General features: G+C 37.3%; 5 protein-coding genes and 1 long non-coding RNA gene across 11 annotated transcripts in view; 1 reads left to right on the top strand and 5 right to left on the bottom strand.

Moving 5' to 3' along the window:
- The window catches only part of samd12 (sterile alpha motif domain containing 12), an 87,129-nt gene extending 82,149 nt beyond the window's left edge, over positions 1-4,980 (bottom strand). Inside the window, exons 1-3 of one of the 4 annotated variants that reach the window (XM_077508048.1) lie at positions 4,805-4,980; positions 4,316-4,367; positions 3,658-3,833 (exon numbers count right to left, since the gene is read on the bottom strand). In XM_077508048.1, coding sequence (XP_077364174.1) covers positions 3,658-3,718 — 61 coding nt within the window. In that variant the 5' untranslated portion in view covers positions 3,719-3,833; positions 4,316-4,367; positions 4,805-4,980. Of the gene's footprint in view, positions 1-3,657; positions 4,187-4,315; positions 4,484-4,804 lie in introns of those variants that run through there. The other 3 variants (XM_077508050.1, XM_077508049.1, XM_077508047.1) reach the window with 3 other exon arrangements.
- On the top strand, positions 3,581-4,605 carry LOC144008016 (uncharacterized). The gene is made up of 2 exons (XR_013280530.1): positions 3,581-3,697; positions 3,782-4,605. It is a non-coding gene; the product is annotated as an uncharacterized LOC144008016 (long non-coding RNA).
- A 2,378-nt stretch (positions 4,981-7,358) lies between the features above and the next one.
- LOC144007941 (zymogen granule membrane protein 16-like) lies at positions 7,359-9,865 on the bottom strand. 2 transcript variants are annotated; one of them, XM_077507936.1, is made up of 5 exons: positions 9,765-9,865; positions 9,620-9,658; positions 9,476-9,528; positions 8,379-8,505; positions 7,359-8,275 (listed from the first exon to the last, which is right to left on the bottom strand). In XM_077507936.1, exons 3-5 carry the CDS (start codon positions 9,525-9,527, stop codon positions 7,966-7,968), a joined length of 489 nt encoding a protein of 162 aa, XP_077364062.1. In that variant the 5' UTR covers position 9,528; positions 9,620-9,658; positions 9,765-9,865; the 3' UTR covers positions 7,359-7,965. The 2 variants fall into 2 exon arrangements, with proteins under 2 accessions (XP_077364062.1, XP_077364063.1); XM_077507937.1 differs by having other exon boundaries at positions 9,624-9,658; positions 9,765-9,807.
- A 2,121-nt stretch (positions 9,866-11,986) lies between these two features.
- Positions 11,987-14,496, bottom strand: LOC144007506 (zymogen granule membrane protein 16-like). Of its 2 annotated transcripts, XM_077507225.1 has the most exons (4): positions 14,223-14,496; positions 14,086-14,138; positions 13,815-13,947; positions 11,987-12,987 (listed from the first exon to the last, which is right to left on the bottom strand). In XM_077507225.1, the coding sequence occupies exons 2-4, from the start codon at positions 14,135-14,137 to the stop codon at positions 12,660-12,662; spliced, it is 513 nt and encodes a 170-aa protein (XP_077363351.1). In that variant the 5' UTR covers position 14,138; positions 14,223-14,496; the 3' UTR covers positions 11,987-12,659. The 2 variants fall into 2 exon arrangements, with proteins under 2 accessions (XP_077363351.1, XP_077363352.1); XM_077507226.1 differs by lacking the exon at positions 14,223-14,496 and having other exon boundaries at positions 14,086-14,206.
- Positions 14,497-14,774: 278 nt separating this feature from the next.
- Positions 14,775-17,447, bottom strand: LOC144007983 (zymogen granule membrane protein 16-like). Its single transcript, XM_077507988.1, has 4 exons — positions 17,311-17,447; positions 17,181-17,230; positions 16,943-17,075; positions 14,775-15,407 (listed from the first exon to the last, which is right to left on the bottom strand). The coding sequence occupies exons 2-4, from the start codon at positions 17,227-17,229 to the stop codon at positions 15,086-15,088; spliced, it is 504 nt and encodes a 167-aa protein (XP_077364114.1). The 5' UTR covers position 17,230; positions 17,311-17,447; the 3' UTR covers positions 14,775-15,085.
- Positions 17,448-21,338: 3,891 nt separating this feature from the next.
- Positions 21,339-24,408, bottom strand: abrab (actin binding Rho activating protein b). The gene is made up of 3 exons (XM_077507647.1): positions 23,844-24,408; positions 23,126-23,300; positions 21,339-21,844 (listed from the first exon to the last, which is right to left on the bottom strand). Exons 1-3 carry the CDS (start codon positions 24,406-24,408, stop codon positions 21,361-21,363), a joined length of 1,224 nt encoding a protein of 407 aa, XP_077363773.1. The 3' UTR covers positions 21,339-21,360.
- Positions 24,409-27,062: the final 2,654 nt, after the last annotated feature.

Genomic DNA, 27,062 nt, shown 5'->3' with positions numbered 1-27,062 from the left:
TTTCACATGACATTCGCTTCATTTTCAGTCATCCTATTCCAATGTATTTATTTATTTTTTGTCGACAACACAGATGAGATGCTCCTTACCGTTATTATGACTGAACAGATGTAATCCCATACCACACGGTAATAAACATTTTTATTCCACTAATTCTATTGCGCTGTTAAATCTGGGAATGGATTTGGAATGACTTTTCTGAATGGCTGCACAGGCAGGCAGAGCAGGACATTAAGGAGGCTTGATGCGCAGAGGCAAGAGGCAAATGAACAAACTCAGCCACAGGCGTAAACAACTGCTTTGGCCAGACTCAGGGTGCACTTTGAGGCTCTTACTTGCTGCTTGCATCAGTAACATTATGCATCTAGTTTAGTTCAATCCAAGCGTTTTGCCCAAATATTACATTGTCACCTTCACTGGCATTTGCCACGACTGTTTTACTGTATCCTAACCTGCATTAGTGTTGTGTCGGTCACGACCGATTCGTTCTTTAGAATGAGTCTTTTCAGTGAATGTGAGTGAACGGGTCACTTCTTGAAGTGATTCGTTCTTTTCGCAGTTAATTTGAGAGCAGCCACGCTCATGCCGTCAGTCTTCGCGAACGACCAATCAGAAGCTAGCATCAGACGTGGGTGGGATTTTATTACACATGCAGCCTCACTATTGGTGTTCAGGAACGAGTCACTGAGGAAGCTTCCGGTTCACGAAGACGTGAACGGATCAGTGAGTGAACGATTCAGTGGGTGAACATGTTGCCATTTCCGGTTCAGGAACGAACGATTCAGTGAATGAGTGTTGCGGCTGTTGCCATTTCCAGTTCGCGAACGAGTCAGTGAGTGAACCGATTCGGTGAACGAATCTTTTGAACGGTTCTTTTAAATGAACTGATTCTAGTGATTCAGTTCACCTAAAAGAACTGTAATGCCCATCACTAATAAACACATTGGATTTGTTCTGGCCTAAATGCTCAGGTATCAAACATCCATCTATTTTTTTATTTTATTTTATTTTTCTAAATCACCACTGATCCTGTTCAAGGTCGTGGTGAGCTTGAGGCTGTCTGCCGCTGTCACAGCAGAATTGGGTGAAAATAGTGACTGGTCTGGGGTCAATCACAGGGCAAGAGACAGACCACCACTCGCACATCACGAGGCTATTTCATTTTTTTGAGTTTTGGGGTGATGGAGTAGTAACACAAATAGCAAATATAGAAAACAAATACCATAAAAATGAACTGATCCGAGATTGCACTGAAGGTGGGGTTTGATTGCTGATGATTAATAAGTGTCTATTAGTAATTGAGGGTGCTTTCTCGTCATGTCAGTCATGGCAACGTGATCAAACGATCAAGTTAATTCTTAAATGTATATCTGGTGGGTCTTTCCGGGTTATTTCATCATTTATCAGAGCGCCTTCATGTTGAGAAACCTCCCTTGCGAGTCTCAATCAAACCACTTATCTCCCTTTTGTATTCCATTTTTCGCAATCAAGCGCAAAGTATACGTTTTGAAGCTTGAAGTAACATTACTCCCAAAAGAACTGTGAATTTCAGTGAGGCATTCAAAAGTGCTCCTCACTTTTCCAAAGCAAAAAACTGTCTTCTCATGTGTTATAAATGATGAAATAGTTGACCTATATTCCATGTCTGAGGGGTTGTAGAGTACTGGAACGGAAGATTCATGCTGCAGAGGTGTTATTTTCCTCCAGCATGGGAAATGAGAACTGATGTGTTCGGCATTGAAGTGTTGGAGTGAGCTTTGCTTGTGTACCCCACAGGGACAGCTTTAGTTGTCGAGCAAAGGGGGGGGGAAAAAAAAAAGTCTTAATTAGAGAACTTCTACCGCTTCTAAAAATAAACACCTTATTTTTAGCTAACGTGGCAAATTTATAAATTCAAATGTTTCCTGAGATCCTCTGGCACAGATAGAAATGTTAATAAAACCTGAAATATGTATTAACATAACAACATGAAGTGTTTTCCTAATCCAAATATTACATTCTCAATGAATATTGCATGAATTGTGAAGTCAAAATTCTGTTATATATATGAATTTTGCAGTTACTAAGACAACCGCAACCCTTGTGAGGATCAAGCGTTTCAGAAAATGGATGGATGGAAGTACTGTATATAAATCGGTGCTTTTCCAAAGTGGAATTTTTCAGTCTAGGTGAAGAGCTGAGCTATTTTAAGCACCACCGTGTACCCACACATTTGTATTGATATGTTCGACTGCACTCACATCCTGTCATCTGTTTCTTCATGGGGATTTTTTTATTTATTTATTTATTTTGTCAGTCCCTACCTATTTGTGGCACACCAGTCAGCTATTTCGTTTCAATGGATGACGACATCACCCATGCCTCAGTACGCGTGCATTGCTTTCCAACGCTTCCACTTTATGATGGATGGTGAAGGTGTGGTCTAAAAATGTGTTTCGAAGGATTCTTTTGACAGATAATGATCAATACGTCATACATATATTTCAGGGTTGGGATTACATCCTCTGTACTTTGTTTTGATACGCTTAGGTCTGATGGCAACCCAAACATGCCTCATAAGTATGAACTATTCAATGCGGGTAGAGTGGGTAGAGCTGCTAAAAATTGTAAGATTACTGTAAAATAATGTGAAAAAGTAAAGATTCTCAGAATAATGACTTGAGTAAAAGAGAACAAATCTTCATTGACAAAAAGGTACTCTTTAACTCCTGATTCTTTTTTTTTTGTTTGTTTCTTTTAATCTCATTTACCAAATGTTTACCATGCTATTACCCAACTCAGCTACTGGCTTATGTTAACTAGAGAAACCTGCTAGCCTGTAACTCAAACTTGCATCACAATAGTTTTGGCACTGCTTTTCGTTTTGCTTTATCTCAGTGGTTTTTAACCTGGTTTCGATTGAACCCCAAGGTTTCTGTGAGTCAGTCTCACGGGTTCGGCAGAGGTCAAAACACACACACCGGACTCAAATGGTGGTCGGATAAATATGCGCAATATGAATTCACATGTAAAACAGAACATATGGTGTTCCACAGGGTTCCATTGTGGGGCCTCTGGTGTTTTCATTTTATCTGCTGCCCCTGGGTTACACTTTAAGAATGTTTGAAAGTGCACTATAAACAGAGTTGAATTGAAAACTACTGAAATTATATGTCACATTCTTTTATAAACCAATTGCCTGTAATCTTAATCAAACCTTTAGTTGAAGAAAGAAACCTTATTTTGAAGCAAAGCCAAAACACCCCATTCATGCTAAGTTAAAGTTACACATGAAAGCACAGATTTTTAATGACATCTGGTAAACGATGTTTGCTGAATTAAAGGGATTGATCCATAATACAGTAGTTGTAGTCATTTGTGTGTATACAGCACATATTTTTTAATCTTGTCTTCCTAATGAATGGCACCGATGCATGACGTATTGGACATGGCAACCACATCAACAAAGCCTCGTAACGTATACGTCATCATGTCTTTGAGGAGGAACAAGACTGTCAAGTTCTTCTCAAACAGGGACATTGTCCTTAACCAGTTGTGGTGGAAAGGTATGCAAGAGTGGTTGAGTCTCATTCCAGTCATACAAGCACGGGCGTACAACCAGGACAAAAACGAGTACAAGTCAGGAAAAGAGTTTGAGCTGAGATACAGATGACATACCTCTCATGGGATTCTGGATCCACAAGATGCCTCCAATAAGGTGAGGAGACCTGCCGAGCATTGCAAACCACTAACAATCCAGAAGATTCTCTCACATCCAGTTCTCTTACGGTGGCACCTTTAGTTGCTATTTACCCTCAGGTACAGGGAAGACGATCCACATGTCACACCACCTGCTGCAGGATGAGATGGACCAGTCTTGGGGAAGTGTTCACACACACGGTGCAAGTAGAGTTGCATCACAAGACAAAGCGGGTCCTTTCCAAACAAAATCTACTCCCAGCGATCCTCCAAAGGAGATGATTGTGCAAAACAAACCCCACGCTGCTTGCTGGTCGCAGACCTGTGTCGTGTCACTCGGCAAAACGATCACGCGCACAATCGACAATAGAGAAAGCGCGTGCACACGAACATTGCTCCGTGCGAGTGATGTGCGCTGTCATGACGAGATTACCGGCACAGTGATGCGGAAAGAGGAAAAAGGCTCGCAAACCATTACCCAATCACGCGCATTCACAGTTGACCCGATCTAAGTCTGGACACGCAGCTCATCCTTCCCTTGTCATCGCCGTGACTTTTAACTGTTTCCCCTTGTTTATTATTATTATTTTTTCCACACACAAGGAACAAAAACATTTTGAACATAATGTCATCTTACCTTCGACAGCCATGACGTCACTCCACCGATGAGGGCATCACTCGCAGAAGAGCTGGAGAAAATGCGAAAGTCAATGCTTTCTCATTCTACCTTGTTCTAACGTGTTATCATTTCATTGCTGCGGGCAAGCTGGAGAGCACAGCTGCTGCTGCCGCGCCTCAAAGGATAACGGGAAATGTAGTTTACTAGTCTGACAACGCAGAACTAAAGCTGGATTCGGAGTAGCCTACTCTGATAATAAATGTACTTTGATATTGGATATAAAATAAAATATTGTTGTTAATAATGTACTTATTATGGGTTTATTTATTAAAATGTTATTGTTATTCTGTCTGTGTGTTGTTTAATGAGTGAGGTTAGCTAGCAAACATTAGCCTGACCGTCACACCATATGTCTCAAGCTTTTAATTAATAACCAGAAGAACATTTTATGCCGTCACTGGATCAAAATGAGGTAATTCACGTTAATATAAAATAAAATTAACCTACCATGTTTGAATGCCAGTATTTCCGTCCCTTTAGGTGGGTATAATAAGCACCATGCATATTAATTAATGTGCGTTCATGATGTGTTGGCGAGTAGTGATGTTAGCTAGCAGACGTTAGCCTGACCATCACGTTAGTCATATGTCTAACGGTTATGGAAAAGTACCAAAAGAATATGTTGACTTTACTGGATTAATATTAAATTAAATTAATACAATTTCCCCTTATTGTAAACTAAATTAACCTGCCATGTTGGCGAGGGAGTTGTTTTTTTTTTTTAATAATAATACCAATGTTTGTTTTTACGCATGCGCGGACATATCGTACTCGACTTAATTGGCCAAGAAGCAGGGTACAGTGGGTACGCCCTGAAATGGTCGTGGGTCAATCACAGTGCATATATAGACAAACAACCACCAAGTCCTGTAAACCCACTGATGGTTGTTTAATGTTATTCTTGCTGTCACTATTGTAGACATTTTTGTTGTCATCTGCTGCTGGAGATGCAGTAGCTTACTGTGCAACAATAGGCAGGTCCATCTTAAATTCCATCAATTCTGATGATGTACCTGGCCCTTGACGGGCAGGATTATTCAGGAGTATTTCTGCTCTGCCTCAAGCAATGAGCGAACAGTACACATATGTCCAATGCAGGTTGTGTGTGTCTTTTTGGCACTCTTTTTTTCATTTTTATTTTCAGTGTGGCCTTTAACAAGGGATACGTATCTTTCAAAAAGCTCTGGCTACAACTGTTATGTAACAGTGGGATCATTTATATAATAGCTACTGCTGTAATGTCAAAACATGCCTATAAAAACAAGACATGCATGTGGTGCATCATGCACAATCACAACACAGAACACAAAGTTGTTACGTAAGCACTACTCAAGATAGTGAGTTTTAAAACATCATTCCTACCCACACAATTCTCAAAAATATGTTTTACTGTTGATTGTTCTTTTGAATATGCTCCAACAGCTGGCGCAAAGACAACGGATGGAGTTAAGTTTTAGAGGCAGTCTCAGTGCACCGTTTTCTTCCTTTTGGTATTTTGCCCAACTAGCACGGATAGAAGGGCATTTACATTTTTGTTGCATTTACATTTTGTTGTGGGAGAGCGCGCAGATGGGTCCTAGCCAATCAAATGGCTCCCATTCCCTTTGAATTCAGTGCAGAGGCGTGCGGTCGTAATTCAAAGGGACATTTAAAACCGAATGACAACAATCGTGATTTTTCACAACTTTATTTATTTTTTTGGTTAGTAATAGTCAAGGATTGGCCGTCGCCATGCATGTCCTTTGTTTTTAACTTTCGTTATCCTTGAATTCTTTAACACTATGTCAGCAAATACGTAGGTATTTTTTAAATCCCCTATTGTAGCTACACCAGTGGGGTTAGTCACGTCAGAACACACACACACACACACACACACACACACATATATATATATATATATATATATATATATACACACACATATATATTTACCGTTAAGGAAAGCCTGTTTAATCAGTCAAACTTAAACAAGACAGTCTTAAGATTGGCAAATAGAGGAATCATACTAGTGCACTCACAGGGAAATGCTGTGAGTCTTGAAAATCTGGCTTTGAGTTGAGCATAAAAGAGCATTAAAGCATACAGAAAAATAAACATTCATATTTTAGCCAGCGAATCGTACTGCACATACAGGACTGTCTCAGAAAATTAGAATATTGTGATAAAGTCCATTATTTTCTGTCATGCAATTAAATAAGCAAAAATGCCATCCATTCTGGATAAATTACAAGTCAACTGAAATATTGCAAGCCTTTTATTGTTTTAATATTGCTGATTATGGCTCTTTTTTTTTTTTTACTTAGTCTGAGAAAATATTGTAATATTTTGAGATAGGCTATTTTATTTTTCTTAAGCTGTAAGCCATAATCAGCAATATTAAAATAATAAAAGGCTTGCAATATTTCAGTTGATTTGTAATGAATCCAGAATGTATGGCATTTTTGCTTATTTACAATTCACCATATTTAAATTTTCTGAGACAGTCCTGTCAATAATGTTTCTTTCTTGTACAATCTGTTTTATATTATAATGAAATATTCTATATATATATATATATATATATATATATATATATATATATATATATATATATATATATATATATATATATATATATATATATATATATATATATACTGTATATATATATATATATATATATATATATATATATATATATATATATATATATATATATATATATTTTTTTTTTTTTTTTTTTTTTTTTTATTTAGGGTTTATTGCCTATTTGTCATATTAACATTTTGAGTGTTGAAAACAAACTTCAAATGCAGTTTGCAGGTAGGAAAAAATATACTTAAATGCATATATCAAATGTTTAAAAAAAACGAAAAAAAAATAAATAAAAATAAACTGTGCTTGTCTGGACAATGTTGTGGAGAATCTACATGTTAAAAAATGCTCAAATTACCTTTAATAATATTATTCTACAATTAATTATATTAATTTATAAGAACTCATTGATTAGGACACAAATAAATCTGAATAGGTAACACTATGCTTTTATTTTTTAATCTGTCCCAGTGTTCAGATTTTAATTTTTCTCACCTCTACAACATTCCTAGAAAATCACAATGGCCTGTTGAGCTAATCCAGTGTTCACATTTTTCATTGTTCTCACTTCTGCAACATTCCTAGAAAATCACAATGTCCTGTTGAGCCATTGCAAAAGAGGGCTACTGATATGGTCCTTTGGGCTAACTGGTGCCCACAGGGACCTTATTGTAGAACCCTACTCTCGTCCAGCCTAACACATTTTGAATGAAAATTATATCTAGGTCTGAGCATTATAAATACATACAACAAACATACATCATCTAACGGAAAAAAAAAGAAAAAATAATAAAGCAATCTTTTATTTTTCACAATTCTATAGGCACAAGAGAGAAAATATTCAAAATCTCCATAATCATCTTTCAGTGGCTCAAGCCAAAAATAAAATTTCCAAAATCAAGTATGTACAAATAAAAAAAATTTGTGCAAGTCTACTACTGATAATGCTTTCAATCAAGGTAAAAAAAAAAAAAAAAAAAAGACTTCTTGAATTAAGTTTTAAAAAACAAAGTTGAAGAAAAGTTACATTAAAATTATATAGAATATTGAGGTGTACCCCAATGTGCCCCAAAGAAGGTGATAACGTTTCCTCTAATTTGGCCACTGACGAGGAGCAGCTGAGTCTCTTTGCTGGGGGCATACATGTTGAAGGAATTGCCGCTGGGCTGCCCTGCTTGCAGTTTTCGGAACTTATTGGTGATGAACTCAAGTGATTCAAGGTGTCTTGTGTATTTTCCAGAAATCTGCACAATGGCTTCATCCTTGAACAACTCAAGCTCCTTGGCCACTCCAATTTCCTGTCCAATCATAGGTGACCAGGTAAAACCATAGCGGAACTGGATCCTGATGGAGACAAAAAAATATATATATGTTAGTTAAATTATCGTGCTTCTTACAATAACAATAACCAAATTGCTCAATCAGATTGTATTTGTTGAACAATTACCCGCTGACGCGTTGGTTATAAATTTCCCATAACCTGACAGCTGTTATGGCCCCGTCTCCACTGAGAGAGAATGACTCACCGCCACCAGAACCTACAGGCTGCGAGAAGGCGTACTGCTCAGCCTGGCCTGCAATGGGGGGAAAAAACAAAACATATTGAAATAAGTGGAGCGATTCTGATTTTTTTTTTTTTTTTTTTTTTTTTTTTTAGAATAACACATTTACAATATAAATTTTTAAGGGAGAATTTGTACGAAAGTAGGGAAGCGTGGAACGGAATGTGGAGTAAACATTTTTCACAGGCAAGTATGTTCGCACGAATACGTTCAAACCTGCTTGGACGTACTTGCAAATACTTGCGTGAACATTCGAACACGCGGGTCTTGTAGGCTAAATGCTACAAACACAGCATATTTTCCCATCAAACCACGGGGGGTTAAAGTATTACTTGTGGGTGCAAGTCAATAAGCCGTTGCACTATGGGAAAAAAAATGTCGAACCTCTTGCACTGCAGGCATAGTAATAAATCGTAACATGTTTCCATTTCATTTTCAAAATGTATTGGTATAATGTGTATAATGGTACAATGATCATTGATTAATCTAATGCTTCACATGTTTCCATTTGTTCGAGAAAGTCAATATTCACCTGGGGGGGAAAAAAAAAAACCTTTTGTGTAAGAAAATTCAACAAAGACCAATTATAATATATTTTGATCAACATGACAATTTATGATCCTGTATGAGAATGATTATATACTTATAATCATTTTCATGAATGTGCCAAAGCATTCACAACATGCTCAAATAAATGATCAAGTGTTTTTTTTAAGTGCACATTATGATGTGAAGATTGAACAAGTAGTGTTTTTTTTTTTTTTTTTTTTTTTTTTTTTAACAAAATGTTATAATGACTTCTTACGACAACACCAAATAATCATTTCGGACAAATCATTTCAAATTGCTTGTTAAGCTGTGAGATATTTCTAAAAGTGAAAATCTGACTTCATCGTTCTTTTCTAAAAATCCACCTGTCAACATGTCAAACCCATACTGCTTAATTCACAAATAAAAACTAATTAGTATAATCATAACTTACCAAAACAAAAAATGGTGAACATAGCAACACTGGAGATCACGATTTTATGCATTCTGGTAATAAAAAGAAAAAAAAAATACTTTAAATATATACAATTTAAATAATTGTTACATTTAATGTGCATTATTTAAGCACAGTTATTACCTGCCTGCTTTCTTGGGTCACACGGCAACTGGCATTTACCTAGTTAGAAATCACAATAGAACGTAGCATATAAGACAATCTCATATATTAAATCAATAATAATGGTAATTCCATGTCAAAAAGAAAGAAAAAGAACTCTACTCACAGATTTCCGCCCTCAAAGATCAGCATGCGCAGCTCCAACTCTTTCGATTGTATGATGAGAGCAAGCTTTATAAATACGTTCTTGGGCATGCAGATTAGAGATAAAGACGATATCCTCGTTGAAGCAATGCCAAGGAAACAATTCGTTGTTTTACTGGTCCGCCACCGTCGTTGATGTTGCGTGTTGATAGAGAATAGATCTGTGATCATTCTGGGTGTGGTAAGTGACTTATTGTCATTGTTTCCTTTGCATGTGGTCGAACAGCCCTGAAACAAGTTTTTAGTACAACGTGTGTACAGTAAATATGCAAGCAGTTGTGTGTTGGAGGAGAAAACAAAACATATTTCAATGAAGATCAAATAATTTATTGAAAGTTTTTAATTGGTTATACTGGGGAAGAAAGTGTCTGCTGCAAAAATAATAATAATAAAAAAAAAACTATTTGGCAAATAATAATGTGACAGAGCAATGACACATTTCATAACCGTCCCATTGTACCATAACCAAGGGCTCCAAATTCATCGAAATTCAGTGCCACCCAGGCCTTAATTTCTTCCATACATGACAAACTTGCCTTAATATGGGACATAGTGAGGTATAGATCTGACTGCCATCCATATATCAGTGGAAGAACATACCACGCTTTGTTAACAAGGAACCCAGGAGCAGCAAATATAATGAAACTGCAGTGGCAGCAAAATTGAACCCTGTGGAACACCATTAGACAGTGGGGCAAAGCAGGATTGACAGCAACATATTCTAACACAAAAAGTTCTGTCTGTCAAATAAGATCGAAACCAGGGGTGTCAAACTCATGTTAGCATTACCAAGTGGGCCGCATAGGTAAAATAACGATATATAACTTCAAAACCAATTGCCGTAATTTATACGCAGATTTGTGGACCAGCCCTAAATTATGGAGCTCAATTGTAATGATGTTGTTCCAAAAAAACCCCCAAAAAAAACCACACACAAATGCAAATGGAACTAGGCAACACTTTGCAGGTATATGTTCCGGATGTGTTAAATTGACCTGTTTCGCATATATATTTTTCCCAGAATGCATTGCGTGTCGCAGTTAATGACGTTATAAGAACGCTAATAATAATTTCTATTTGTGTTGCCAGTTATTGAATTTGTTTCGTATTTAGCGTGTTTATGTCGGTATAAGATTTAAAATGATAATAATAATAATAATAATAATAATAATAATTAAACAAACCGTAACTTTAAGTTGTGTGTAAAATAATGACATCCAGGACGATTCCCCCGTACAAGTTGCATTGCTCATCTGAGGACTGCTTGTGAAATTACAAATTTGATATATTTTAATTAATTAGTTCAACATTACAATTTTTTTTTTTTTACTTTACAAAATCATCTCGCGGGCCCTTTGCCGGCCTGATCCGTATGTTTGACACTCCTGATCTAAACCATTGTAGAATGCAAAGTACATATTTTACTAAATATACTGTAGAAAAATCACAAACATTTAGGGATATTTGTGTACTTTTTACATGAACCGGCTAAACCCACTATAGCCTTTACAAATTAATTTAATTTGATCTTCTCAATTGTTTTTAATGCAGGACCAACTACTTAATATTTCATTCCTTTTTTGCGCAATATGCTATTCTGTAACAAGGTGCTTGATACATGAAATTTCCAAGGACCTTTTAGGCCTTTTTGTGCCCCTTTTCAATCTCTCTGTATCTCATTTGCAACCTTCTGATGACATTTTCTGATACTAGACTCAGTGGCTACTTCCTTCTGATGAATATTTTGTTTTTGAAACTCACAATGGTGAGGTACTTTTGACTCAGTTGTGACTTACGTCACTTTTGTTCTCATGGTGTCAAAATGCAAATAAGATGAATCTTGAAGGTGACTATTTTAAATACCAATTGTAATTTGAACCAGGAAATGCACTGGTTGTGAATTTTGCTGTTCGGCTCCTATTTAGAGAACACCAAGTTGAGCAAAAAGTCCCTAAGCATGGGACAGCACGACTGGTTTACTCACAAGATTAGAAAGGTCAAATAGCTTATCTGTAAAGGTCGTAGTGCATTTTAGGTTTATTTTGAAATGGAAGCGTGTTTAATTTATTTTTACAACCATACTGTACAATCTGCTAACTAATTACGTCAGTGTATGCACTTAATGAGACTGATATCAAAGTATTTAGTATTTTTTTTTACAATAAATGACACAAGTTTTCCATCTTTGATTGCTAATAATTGTTTAATGGCAACTTATTGACATTCAAGGCAGCATGAAGGGAACAAAATTATTGCAAAACTTGACAAATGAAGCCTGAGTATGAAAAAACTGACAAAGTAAAAAAAAAAAAAAAAGTCCATTTCACATATTCACTATGGACAGATATTTAATTAAGGTGCCAAACAGTTAAAATAGTTTATTCAAATTAAGAAATTAACTCATTCACTCCCAGCCATTTTTACTGAAGCAACCCCCTTTGCTCCCGGCTGTTTTACTGGATTTTGACTGATTTTGCAAGGCCCACAGACTATTGTGGAACATGGAACCTAGTAAAAGAAAGATTAGAGTCACGAAAAAAAAGTATATTTCTATCTGTTTCCGTTTTGCAGCAATTAACATTAGAATACAGCGAAGTTTCATCATTATTCACAAATCTGTTTAAAACAGTGGGGAAAAGAGCTTGTTGCAACATGGACCGGGTTGATCTCTTATACTCTGCTGCCACTTGATGGCCGTTTTTGTAATAACTACCATTGCTTCAAGCATTCTCTTCAGTTCAGAGGCTGCATCAAAGCCTTCTGTATGCTCTAAAAAACCCATAAAAAAAACGCATAAATACAACTTTGGGAGCAAATGAGTCACAAATAAATATGTCCAATTCAGATGATGGGTGCACTACACGTATTTGTGATTTGTTCCATTAGGTTTTGAAACAACGGCCCAGTGCGCCCCGATGGAGGTGATGGCGCCGTGGAACCTGCCGCTGATGAATCGCAGTTCAGCCTTCTCCGCGTTGGGGTACATGTTGAACGAGTGCCCCCGAGGCTGACCCGCGTACAGGCAACGGCCCAGGTTGGTAGTGAACACCAGAGACTGAATGAAGTGTGCATATTTTCCGGAGAGTTCCACAATGGCCTCGTCGTCAAACAAGTTTATCTCCTGGACTCGGCCATACTGGTATCCTATTGGTCTGTTCCAGGTGTAGCCATAGCGAAGCTGGAGGCTGATGAAGATAAAACAAACAAGCTTGAAAAATATTTACATGGTATAACGCTACATAGACAAATAGCAGTAGCAGTAGCAGAAAAAAAAAAAGTAACAAAACAATATTGCACTGCCCTCATCAAGGGGTTCAAATTAATGATGGCGTCAGGATTTTTTTTTTCCTCTCTTAACTGGGACTACACAGATTTGTGACATGGCTATTGCCCCACTTTGCCCCGGTGTAGCGTCGTCCCTGGTTCATGTATATTTTAGTATTTCATGCATGCCCCTGGGCGGCACGGTAGTCGAGTGGTTAGCACGTCCGCTTCCTAGTTCTGAGGTCTCCGGTTCGAGTCCAGGCTCGGACCTTCCTGGGTGGAGTTTGCATGTTCTCCCCGTGCCCGCGTGGGTCTTCTCCGGGTACTCCGGTCTCCTCCCACATTCCAAAGACATGCATGGCAGGTTAATTGGGCGCTCCGAATTGTCCCTAGGTGTGCGTGTGAGTGTGGATGGTTGTTCGTCTCTGTGTGCCCTGCGATTGGCTGGCAACCAGTCCAGGGTGTCCCCCGCCTACTGCCCAGAGCCAGCTGAGATAGGCGCCAGCACCCCCCGTGACCCTTGTGAGGAATAAGCGGTCAAGAAAATGGATGGATGGATGGATGGATGCATGCCCCTTAGTGGGATTAATGAAACCGCTGCCCAATGAAAACAATGCATCATGAAATAACAGACAATAAAACAATACAGTATATATCTCTTTTTTTTTTTTTCAAACTCCAAAAACAGACTTTATTTAAATTTGTTTTACCGCACTGCAATGAATGATATTTAATACAAATTATTCACCCGTAGATGTAGTTGTTATAGGCCTCCCATACTCGCACGCCCGTAATCCTCCCCTTGCCGGTGATGGCATATGAGAGGCCCCGTCCTGAACCCACATGAGGGGAGAATGAGTAGTCCTGAGCATCAGTCGGGTCTGCCAAAAATACACACAGGAAGTTTTTTTTTTTTTTTTTTTTTTAACAATATTAGGTAGATATACTTTATAACAATTTTTGGTAAAGTAAGAAAAATACTGCATTCGTTATTCCAATGTTAAAATGTGCAGATTTACCGTCAGCCAAAGCAGTTATTGCGAGAAACGCAATGAAGACCAGTAAAATCATTCTGTGAAAACAAACATTAAAAAAAGTGGGGAAAAAAAATAAATAATAATAATTACTGATATTGGTTGAGCAGATATCGCCTTACCTGTTTTGTTTTTTTTGGTGATATACTCTGTGATCGGAGGTCACCTTCAGGAAACTAGTTCCTTTTTTTTTTCTTTCTTTTTTTCCCCCAGGAATGCAGATAGAAATCTACAGTTTTTGATCAATCTTACAGATGAAGTGTTTTTAAGGAAGTCCTAGCATGAAGTCCATCAGGTTAAACTGTGAATGCCAGTTCATTTCTGGCTGTTTTTTTTAGAGGAGCAATCTTTTATACCGGCGCTTCCTGCAAGTGGATGTCGAGATGCAAATGGGCGGAGGAGGGACTTGCTTCTAAACAAATATCTCAGGTATGTTTTAACTCTTTGTTGACATGCAGGACCTGCCCTGCCTGTACATTCTGCACGACATCACAACCTGAAAACTTTGGGCCCGTTTTACTTTGCATGATCTGACCATCTCTCAACATACTGACTCAAATTCTCAGCCCAATTCTCTTTTGGGCCCAGAGCTGGTTAGCTATTTCAGCCAATTTGGTTTACTTTTAACCCAGCATTAACCGTTAGACTGAAATCATTGTATTTCAAAACATAAATGACAGCACGTACACTTTATTAATTGAAAAAATACACACAATGCATTTTTTTTTCAAGTTTTCAGTCTTTGATTGATAGATATTTAATGGAAATTTATTGGCCTTCAAACAGCATGGAAAAGAAAAAAATAAAAATATGACAAAAATGACAAATAAAGCCTGGACATGAAAAAGCTAAAAAAGAAAAAAAAAAAAAAAGGTCGCTAATCACATAACTATTTCACATATTCACTATGGACAGTTTTAATTAAGGAATACAATCATCAGCAAAACATTTTATATGTCAAAAGCAGATAAAAGGTGAACCACAATTATTCGCCCTTTTCCAAATACGTTTGGGAAACAACAACCCAGTGCGCCCCAACGGAGGTGATGCCACCGTGGAACCTGCCACTGACGAATCGCAGCTCAGCCTTCTCATTATTGCCGTACATGTTGAACGAATGCCCCCAAGGCTGACCCGCGGATAGGGAACGGCCGAGGTTGGTCGAGAACTTCAGAGAATGAATATAGTGTGAGTATTTTCCTGAGATCTGCACGATGGTCTCTTTGTCAAACAATAGCATCTCCTGCACTTGACCTCTCTGGAAGCCCATCACACGGGTCCACGTGTAGTCATACCGAAGCTGGAGGCTGGTGAAGATAAAATAAACAAACTTGAATATATTCATGAAACTAATCAAAAAGTTCATAGTAGAATAGAATAGAATAGAATTCAACTTTATTGTCATTGCACTGTCACAAGTTCAGAACAACGAAATGCCGTTTGCATCCATCCAGAAGTCCTTTAGCAAGAGTAAATTATATATTTTAAAAATAAGATCGATTTAGTATGTACACATTATGGCAGGATATGAATATGTATATAATATTGATAAACAGCTAAATAATTGTATATGACTGTCTCTACAGTATTTACAGATATTTATTTACAGTAGTGCAATTATGATCAGGAGACAGTGTTCAGGAGTCTAACAACAGTAGGGAAGTAGCTATTCTGATATCTAGTGGTCTTAGTCCGGAGGCTCCTGTAACGCCTTCCAGAGGGCATGAGGGTAAAGTGTCCATGTGCTGGATGACTGGAGTCTTTCGTGATTTTCTTCGCCCTCTTCAGGCACCGCCTCATAGAACACCCCCCCCCCAAAAAAAAAAATATATATTATAAAAGTAATATTAAGTAATATAATTAAGTAATATAATAAGTACTAACATTGCCCTATGCTATCCAAGTGATTTTAGTTTTTATCTGCTTGGCTGGTTGCACAACAACAAGCAACACATTGTACGGGGGGCTTAATAAGAAATAATAACAACAACAAAATCAGATTGTTTCAACGTTTACCAGTACCTATGCAGTCACTAGGGGTAGTAATAATAATAATAATAATAATAAAGTAATTAATTAATTATTTAATTAATAAAATCACGGATTTATATTGCATTACAAACACAATGTAACTTAATATGCTTCACAAAAAAGTGAAAAATGTAAAAGTCGTTACAAACAGAGTTAAACAGATTTAAGAGCAAAGTAAAGAAATAAAAAAAAATAAAATTAAAAAATTAAAAAAACTACTAAATTATAAAGATTTTCGAAAACAGGGTTTTAAAAATATAATAATAATCTTTATTCCTTCATATTATTCACTCTGTATACTAGGGGTGGGACAATATGGGTAAACCACGTTTCGATACTGTGAAGATATTTGGCTCACGATATCGATAATATCCCTATACACGATATCTACGATTTTTGATATATTGTCAAAAAAATCACAATATGTGACTGAAAAAGCCAACAAATGCCCATAAAAAGGAAATTGTCTAATTATGCATATATTCAATGTCAAAACTTTGTACAATGTTACAAAGTTCTGCATAGTGCCTCACTGCCTCTTAGTCTTTTAACTGTAAACATTGTAAAATGAGACAAATTAATGTGCATAAACATTTATAACATAACACTGCACAACTGGACACATGACATCGATATCAACCGTCAGTGTATCGATAATTTATCGCAACGGAGAGCGTAACGATATATTGCGATATATATACTGTATTATTATTATTTTGTTCCCCATCAAATTTGTACTGATAAACCAAACTTTTCATTTACTTATTTTACACTGTACTGTGATGATATTGAAGATGAATGACTTATTCACCCATAGATGTAGTTGTTATATGCCTCCCACATTCGTATTCCTGTGATCCTCCCCTTGCCGTTAATAACATATGACTGTCCTGAGCCAGAGCCAACCTGTTTGGAGTACGAGTAGCGTTGGGCGCCAGGCATTTCTGCAAAAAATAAAAAATAAAAAAATTACATACACAAATTCTTGATTGAAGAGCATCTGGTAAAACAATATTAGTTTGTCATCCAGTGTCAACGTGCAAATTTACCATCAGCAAAAACTGTTGAGAGGAGAACGAAAAAGACGAGGAAAAACATTCTGTGGAAACAAAAAAAAATAAATAGTGGAAAAATACTTAATAAATCATTACTAACATCAGATGGGCACGTCAGCCTTACCTGTTGCTTGCCTTTACACCAGCAAAGCTGAAAAAAGAGAGTTTTCGATTAAACCTTCAGATTAAGTCTGCATTTCCTGTAAGGAAGCTGCAACATGAGTCTGTCAGGTGAAACTGAATTTGTGTCGTTTGGTTCGAATTTATACAGAAAGGGGGAGGTCCTTACGGCTTAAAAACAAAACAAAACAAAACAAAACATGTTTTGGGTATGTTTTATTTAAAACCTTATCCTCTGATCTGTTAACACATGTAGAACCTGCCCTACCTGCATTTTTTGTGTGACTTTTAAATGTGGTATTGATTGATACACTTTAGGTCTGATTTGCCTTGTATGTACTGTATTGTTATAAAATAGCTTCATGCCACGTTGTTGATGGTTCAATTAGAAAATTATGCAGAATGGATTTGTTATACTGTAGGTAGTGTTCAGGTGTGTTTTGCCAACTTTTATTATTATTTTTTTTCACGATTGCACAGTTCAGTTGTGTTCTGCCGGGTATTGATGAACAATAGTTAACTGATAACATCCCAAGCTCCCAACCCATGTATATTTTATTTATATAGACTTAGACTTAGACTTAGACTTGACTTTATTGATCCCTTTGAAATGGCTCCCTCTGGGAAAATGTACATGTCCAGCAGCAATAAGAACAGATAAAATAAAAAAAAATAATTCAATCAATCAATAAATAAGGTTATTACACCAGAGATTTAATTAATAATAATAGTAATAAAAGTAAAATAAAAAATAAAAATTCAATCAATCAATAAATAAGGTTATTACGCCAGAGATTGAATTAATAATAATAGTAATAAAAATAAAATAAAAAATAAAAATTCAGTCAATCAATAAATAAGGTTATTACACTGTCAGCTGTAGAATCGATTTTAAAGTTCTGCTACTCGTCTATAAATCACTAAATGGTTTGGGTCCTGAATATATCCAAGAAATGCTGATTGAGTACAAGCCCAGCAGGGCTCTGAGATCGACAGACTTGGGCCAACTAGTGGAACCCAGAGTTCGAAGCAAACATGGTGAAGCTGCATTTAGCTATTATGCTGCACACAGATGGAATAGGCTACCAACAGAAGTGAAGTCAGCCCCGAGTGTAAATGCTTTTAAATCCAGGTTCAAAACTTTGCTTTTTTCTTATACCTTTGATTAGGGACTTTTAAACAGCATTAATTCAGTGTTTTTTTTAATTATTATTTTTATTTTTATTTTTATTTTTATTTTTATCATTATCATTTTAAACTTTTTTATGTTAAATTTTTTAAAGTTTGTTGAATAATGTTTTAAGATTGTTAGTTTGTAACCTATTTTTATTTTTTTATTTTTTTATTTTTTATTTTATTTATTTATTTATTTTTAATGTTAACTATTGTTTTTTGATGCTTATGTGTTGTCTTTCCTCGTGTAAAGCACATTGAGTTGCCTTGTGTATGAAATGTGCTATATAAATAAACTTGCCTTGCCTTGCCTTGCCTAGAGATTGAATTAATAATAATAATAATAATAATAATAATAATAATAATAATAATAATAAAATAAAAAATAATAAAAATTCAATCAATAAATAAGGTTATTACACATTATATTACATTACATTATATCATTGTTTTAGTATTCATATTTTTAGATTTTTATTTTTAATATATTTTTGTTTGAGATTTTCTCACGTGCTCCACAATGGTTGTTTTCCAAATGATCTAAATCAATCCCCTCCTAAAAAGAAAAGAGCAAAAAAAAAAAAAAAAGAAAAGTTAATGCTATTAAATATGTTTTATATGATGCACAAGATCAAACTTCGTCAATGTGGCTGCAGGGGAGATCTTGAGAGACTTCGGCCCGCCAGTCTCGCTTAAAATCTCATGCTGGTTGCCGGTCTCTAAGTTCCTGGCGATAGCGCAATAACATCCATCCATTCATCAAGAACGCCAGATAACTGCGTCACCGAACAGTCTCAGTTGTAATTGCACAAGCAAGATACCACACAGATGTGAATTCATTGCAGTCTTGCTACAGCTATAGGTAAGCTGATGAGGGGAAAAAAAAAAAAAACTCGGTGTGCTAGGAAAAACAAAATTGTGAAACAGATTTTTTTTTCTCAAATTGTTCCCTAGTTAAATTCGTAATTAATATTTAAATATATAAAACAGTTGTGGAGGCTCAGCTCATCCTGTAAAATTGGCGCTGTGACATTCATTTGATGAGCTGCAGCTTTTCTTGTCACTTGTTGCTGTAATTGTCACTCAGATGCTTTTGGGTGGCGGTTGCAAAATCACAGTTCTAACTTTCAATAGTGCCGCTAGGCTAACGCCCAATGTTAATATAATGCAGAATTGTGTAATTAAGTTTGAAATGGTATTATGATGATAATTTGCTAATTGCTCAAGTGAAAGTTTTTATAACTCTTGCCCACTTGATGTACAATTTAGCCTACTGAATAGAGTATTAGTGTACAACACTGTATATTACATATACACATTTTTTTTTAGTTAGTGCAATATGACTGTGTTGTGTACGGAATTGCAAATAACAGAAACCTGAGGAGTCGGTTTCACTTTGAATACTGTAGACAATGTGCAGATTTTGTCATCACATGTTGCATAATCGGTACTGATTTGGTGGGTGTGGTGGTACAGTAAAAGAGATAATTTTTCAAAAAAAAAAAACAAAAACAAAAAAAACAAGTACCTTTATTTATTTGTGTAACTGTGTAGATAGATTTGTGCAGATTTTGTCATCACGTGTTGCATAACCGTGACTGATTTGGTGGATGTTGTGGTACAGTAAAAGAGATCAATTTTCAAAAAAAAGAAAAAAAGTACCTGGATTTATTTGTGTAACTGTGTAGAAAGATAGCTAGATAAATTACCATTAAGAATAAGTCATAAGAAAAGAAACAGCTAGCGATTGCTAACGCTAACACAAACAATGAAATGACAAAGACAGAAAGAAACCAGGAAAGTTGAAAACAAGGGACTGATGAGACACTGAGGAATAGGGCTGGGTATTGCCGCCAACCTCACGATACGATACGTATCACGATACAGGGGTCACGATACGATACGTATCGCGATACATATGTACCCCAATACTTGATCTTCAAGGCGATACATATCCTGATATATATGTATACCTAAAGGATATGTTTGTTATGCTGACTGGCAAAAATATTTTTGTTAGTAACTCTTCTGGTTTACCACCTAGCGGCATGCCTGGTCTAAAATGTGTGCAGAGCAGGGAGCAGCTTTCACAGACACACCGGGAACATTTATTAATAGGCATGAGCCGATATGAGCAAAAATACCAAAGTATTAAAATTACAGCTCTAAAATATGCTCATTTGAAATATTTGGGGAAATAAAAACAGCATTTTTTCATGTAGCACATTCTATTTCGTTTTTAAACAAAATATCGGAAAATTGGTACATTAAGACACGTGCCATGTTAAGTTTATAAGTAAATAAATGTTGATATTCTTCCTCTGCTTTCATTTATCTTAGCAAGACACAGTGTCCAATCACTGGTGAGCTATTTTTGCATTAATTGAAGGCAATTAACTTCAAAGACGGTGCTGGTTTTTATTTTTTAGGTACAATGCAAGCTGCAAAGGCAAGCGTTAACTGTCTATTTAAAGTAAACGAGCAATATCGATTCTGACGCCTGCGTATCGATACGTGTATTGTAATGAGGCAACGATATATTGCCGTATCTATTTTTTTTTAGCACACCCCTACTGAGGAACACCTACATAAGTCTGAGGGAGCTTTTAGGTAAACACAAGGGACCGGGTTGACGAGCAAACATAGAAGACAATTACACAATGGAAATTCTGATTTGGATTGTCACTTTTGCATCATGCTTTGGGATGATCCTAAAATGACATTGGGGCATTTTGTTGAGGTAGAGAAGGTTTATTTTGGCTAAAGAAAGTTAGCCAATTGTGATTGGGCATCAGTTCACTTGTGATTCTGATGAGGACAAGCGATGTTTGTATGAATTATTCTTCAGTTTAACACAACTTACATCACTGATTCAGTGCTATCACACCAGCAGAGTGATGATCACCCCATCGTCCTGTCCTTGCCACAGCATTTCCCCTTCAAAGTGGAGCTTCCCATGTTTTCGCGCTCTCATTAGAATCCCCACCACCTTATCAGAGATGCGAACATATCTGTCAAACAGTTCTCCGAATGTAACTCGTGTCTTTCCGTCTTGATCCGGATCGGCCATCGTTCTGATCACGTAACACATATCGGCGATCTCTCCGTGGATGTGTTTCTCGGCGCGTTTGGCTCTCTCTGCTGTTTTGGTACCCTCCTTGGGGCGACCGTATCCATCTTGACCTTTTCGGAGGCGGAGTGACATGGAGTATTCGTAGTCAAAGTATTCACTGAAAGGGTTTAGTTTCTGGTTATCGGTGTGTTCCGAGGCCCAGTTTTGCCAGCGGCTCTTGAGATTCCCAACAGGGCTGTATTTCTTGGAGAGAGCATTGATCTTATTGGCATCAACCGCTTCCTTTCCAGACCTGAAAAGGATGTAAGATCACATGATTACATGCTTTATGTAATACCACAGGAAGCTAAATTACACCACTAGACCAGAGTCTTCTTATTTCTACTAGCTTCTTCGTATTTATACCTCCAGTTAAATGTTAAAGCAGACATGAAAAAGACAGATTGTCAGCCAAGAAAGGAAACAACATTTGTGGCTCAGGGCCCCTTGTGGGTATCAAGTGTTTCAATGGTAGACATTTTTGTTTTTTTGTTTTTAGTAATTCTATTACTGTGAGTTTGTTGTGAAGATTTAGCTCTAGTGTTAAGGGTATCCATGTCAAAGTCAAGTTCTTTATTCTTGTAGTCCCGGCAAAATGCTAACACCAGTTTGGGATTATTGCCATGCTAATCTCAGTGTTATAGTGTTTCCATAACAGGTTCCAGAACGGCTTGGTCCCCGTCTCCATTACAACAGATGTCAAACCAATTGGGGTGTGATCAAATGAACTGAATTAGAAGTGTGAGGGATTCTGTCACAATATTTCACGAGTGGGCAAGTCTCGGCCACTGGTATTGTGACGATTCAAAATGCGAATCGCAGTTGCGCGATGTGACGACGTAGCAAATTTTGGCCCATCAAATTCACAGAAACACAGCGAGACACAGCCGCCCGCCATCAGGTCATAAAAATACAATTTATACATTACACATATGGTATAAACTGTTTGACAACAATTCCTAACCATATTTACAATTTCACAAGTGTGAATGGATGAAATAGCGAAATTTGTGATCAACATTTTAGCAAGCAATGGTGGCTTGTCGTTACCCTTTTGTGTCCACAAGCTTCACTTCATACATCGGTTCAAATTAAATAGTAAATATGGTAAAGAATTGTTGTAAAACACAATATATGTGTATCGTATATACATACTGTATTTTTATGACTTAGCGGCAGCCGGCTGTCTCGCTAGCTTAAAAACAGGAAATGGAGTGCAGTGGCCTTCCTGTCAGCCAATCAGATGACGGTGATTTGAAAAGGTGCTGAGGGCAGGATGTGTGAGTGTAGTACCACCAATGACCATTCCAATATTTTAGTTGAGCTGACGGAGTTACTACCACCAGGGTTGGGGAAACCAGGTCCAGAAAGTAATAACCCTGCTTCTACTCAACAGTTGAGTCGAAGTGCCTGTGGCAGGGTTTTTACTTTCTGGACCTGGATTCTCGAGTACCACCTCATTAATTTGAGTCAGGTACATTCATGTATTGAACTATCTTTACTAACACAAGACCTGCAAAGATCTTTTACTCACGTTAGGATTTGCGGCCTTTTGATTTTCACCGGTGACTCTCCGTTACAGACTTTTGCTGAGCTACTTAGGGATGCTTCATTGTCTATGTTTAGTTTTTCTCTTTCTAGTCGAGAAAGTTCACTATCCTCCTTTAGATCAGCACCAAGAATCTGTTCCTCTGGCCCATCTTTTCCAGCAACAAGAATCTGTTCCTCTGGCCCATCTTTTCCAACACCAATAATCTGTTCCTCTGGCCCATCTTTTCCAGCAACAAGAATCTGTTCCTCTGGCCCATCTTTTCCAACACCAATAATCTGTTCCTCTGGCCCATCTTTTCCAGCACCAATAATCTGTTCCTCTGGCCCATCTTTTCCAGCAACAAGAATCTGTTCCTCTGGCCCATCTTTTCCAACACCAATAATCTGTTCCTCTGGCCCATCTTTTCCAGCAACAAAAATCTGTTCCTCTGGCCCATCTTTTCCAGCACCAATAATCTGTTCCTCTGGCCCATCTTTTCCAGCAACAAGAATCTGTTCCTCTGGCCCATCTTTTCCAGCAACAAAAATCTGTTCCTCTGGCCCATCTTTTCCAGCAACAAAAGTCTGTTCCTCTGGCCCATCTTTTCCAGCAACAAAAATCTGTTCCTCTGGCCCATCTTTTCCAGCACTAAGAATCTGTTCCTCTGGCCCATCTTTTCCAGCAACAAGAATCTGTTCCTCTGGCCCATCTTCTGTTCCAGGCATCTGCTCATTTTCCACCTGCACCCCGTTTTGGGGCAGTGATAAGACCACATCGGAAAATTTTCTGTGGCGAGTAGGGGAGCATTTTGTCTCAAGCAAACGGTCTGCGTCCTCACCCGATCCTCCTATCTCAGGACTCTTTGTCAGTAGCTTAACTCCCGCACTTCTGTCTTGCGGCCCACTGGTAGTTGTCTTCATCACCAGCTTCATCTTGATGGAAGTGGAAATCATTGGTACCTCCAAGTTGTTTGCATCTTCAACCGTGGTTCTATCAGGCAAATTCGGTAGGTCAGATACATCTTTAGAAGCAACCACGTGACACGGAGAATCCTCTATCTTCTGGCTAGGGATGGATCTCTTCGGGATCCAAGTCTTTTGGGGTTCTTCTGTTGAGTCGCTCTGCCATGGAAACCATCCACAAGGCTCTGCAGCCTTCTTCTTCTCATTCTCTGATATCCACTGCTGCCAGCTTTTCGCCAGGCCACACACTTTGCTGATGGCCCGAAGCTTCTTGATGTTCTTGTTGGCTGGTGATTTCCGATGGTCCGTTTGTTGGTTCGACATCATTACCCACGCCAAAACAAATGGAAGGCACAAATATTCCAACTGACTGAGTTGTCGGTAGTTTCTTCCTTTGTAAATACTCAGCTGCTTACCCTCCTTGTTGCAGCTCCAGCTCTGAAAGCAGTCAAGCTATCCAAGGGTTCCGCTCCAGGCACCTTTGCCCGATACAGCTCACCCCTACAGAGTCATGTTTCATCACACATTGTAGTGCCTCTTATGCCAAGTCAGCAGTGGAATAAGTCACTAATGCAGACCGGTCTTGAGTCTTGGGGAGGAAATATTGGCATGTATACTCTGAACCTGATATTTTAAGAGATAGCATGAACTGTAATCATTTAAGACCACATAGGTACAGCTGAGAGACACAGCAATGATAGAAAAGACACGTATGAGGCAACTCTTGCCCAGAAAAAGAAAGTAGTATGCGTCACAGACGACACGTGAAGCGGTTTCATCTTGCAATGTAGCTTAGGTCACAGCTCATTCAACAGATCAGGGAAGAAACACATTTGAAAACTAGACGTGATGTTACAAAATAGCCTTTAACACTTTTCAGTGTATGTGTCCATTTTCATGAGATTATACTGTAGGTGGATTTCTAATTCGTGTTTGTCCAGGAGACTGGATCTTATAAATAGACACTGGCACAGGCGAATGCACAGTTGCAGCTGTTGGCTGTCTGTCATGGAGGATGAGAGTGACTCATCAGACGTTAAACATGCAAAAGTCATATTCTCAATTTTGTAATATACTATTTTGTGTGATATATGGTGTTCCGACACAGTTGCACAATTGTGATGTAACAACCATAACAAAATAGAGTGCACAATTGCATCAAACCGTCTTTTCTTTGTGGTACTGGTAGTGGTAGTTCAGGTTGATGGTTCACATTCCATTAGGTTCACCTAAGATAGGCAAAGTATTTGTTCGTCATCACATTATATTAACAGCAAATCCCTAGCTTCCTTATTCTTATAAGTCACGAACCCAACTGACAACATTTGGTAGGCGGGCCAAAGGCTGAAATGCAAAGTGATTAGCGTAGCATTTTTTTCCAGGTTCATTCTGCGCCCCCCTTTTAAGAAGCATACTGTAGTTTGAACCTTGTTTTTTTCCTCCTCCTCCGCTTCCTGTTTTCTTTTTTCATCTCAGAAATTTGCGAACTCCCAGGTTTCGACTTCTGTCTCCCTCTGTTGGTCGTCGTTATTTTTATGTATTTTCAACAGATTGTGACGGTGAATGTGAAGACAACTTCCTTGTGTGTTTTATATATATATGTGGTCAAAAAAGATGACTGATGATTACATTAAATTTAGTTACATTATTGATTTTTTTTTTATTACATTAGACATTTTAGAAAACCATTATGTTGTGTCGTTTCGCTATTCTGTAGGATTTCATGACACCGTTCAAATATTTTCTGCATTTATAACCTACAGGAGTGAGCAGACAATAAATAAGTGCAATATGCATTATACATGACATATTTATTGATGTACTTGATAAATGAATTTGAATTAAACTTCTCATGCCTTGCACCTGAAACATTTACCAAGCACAAACCTGTGTCATAAAGTTGGGGTTTTTCTTTTGTTCCCCCCCCCCGAGCAACTAATTTTGTAATGAATTTGAACAATAGATTGACGATGATATCTTTTTTCGATAAAACATTTTTTCACCCTTATTTCCTCCAAACAAGTTTGGGGTAATTTGACAACAACAGACACAGCAGTACTGTACTGTTAAGGACACATAACAAGTGACAATAACAATGTGTATGCTGAGATAAGTGTTGGATTGGAATTAATGAGTACATCATCATTGAGGCATGTTTCCTGTATACTTTGATATATATATATATTTTTTTTTTTTTTTTACAAGAAATTTAATTTTTTATAGCCATGGAGGGTTATAGTCATATGGAAATGTAATTGTAGCCCATTGATTGAAACAGGCTATTTACTTAATCCTATTTCAGATGATTTTTATTATATTTGCAGAGCTCTGTGCATTGTGAAGGTAACATGTCACCAGCAGAGGTCACTGTAATGTCATTTTTGGAATCAGCATTTATTTATTTATTTATTTATTTTTAAATAAGATTCTTCAGCAATACCATGCAGTCCTCTCCACACAAAAAGTCAGAGGGATTAAGATTTTGGTTGAAATTTAAGAGTGAACTTAATTTATAGGCAGGCTCACTGTGAAATATCACCTGGAAACTGAACCTGTTATTTGATATTAAGTTCTAGGACATGCAGTATATGGTAAAAAAAAAAAAAAAAAATCTTTCTGGTTGTATCTGTTTGCAAACAGTAAATCAGTGCATATGCTGTTCTGGTGATTTGGATGAAATGGACTGAGGAAGTTTAATTCTGGACACAATGCACCTGTCCTCCTTAATGTGTGTCAACATCTGTACTCTTGTCGCTGCTTTGTTTAGTTTGCGCTGCTTGTTTCCACATTGTGTTGTTTGGCGAGCGCTGTTGCTGCAGTATGTATTAATTGTCCTGGAATGAAACCTGTGAGCATCCCTTGTGTGCACATCTCTGACACTTTGTTAATCTTAGTCACTCTCATTTTGCTGCAGGAAAAACTTTATATGAGAGGACAGAAGTATTGCTTTAACTTCTTTGTTGCTTTCATGCAGTGGC

Source organism: Festucalex cinctus, chromosome 19 (genome assembly GCF_051991245.1).
Source record: "Festucalex cinctus isolate MCC-2025b chromosome 19, RoL_Fcin_1.0, whole genome shotgun sequence".
Lineage (NCBI taxonomy): Eukaryota > Metazoa > Chordata > Actinopteri > Syngnathiformes > Syngnathidae > Festucalex > Festucalex cinctus.
The sequence above is the reverse complement of the archived record's forward strand: the minus strand, read 5'-3'. Positions and strand labels throughout refer to the sequence as shown.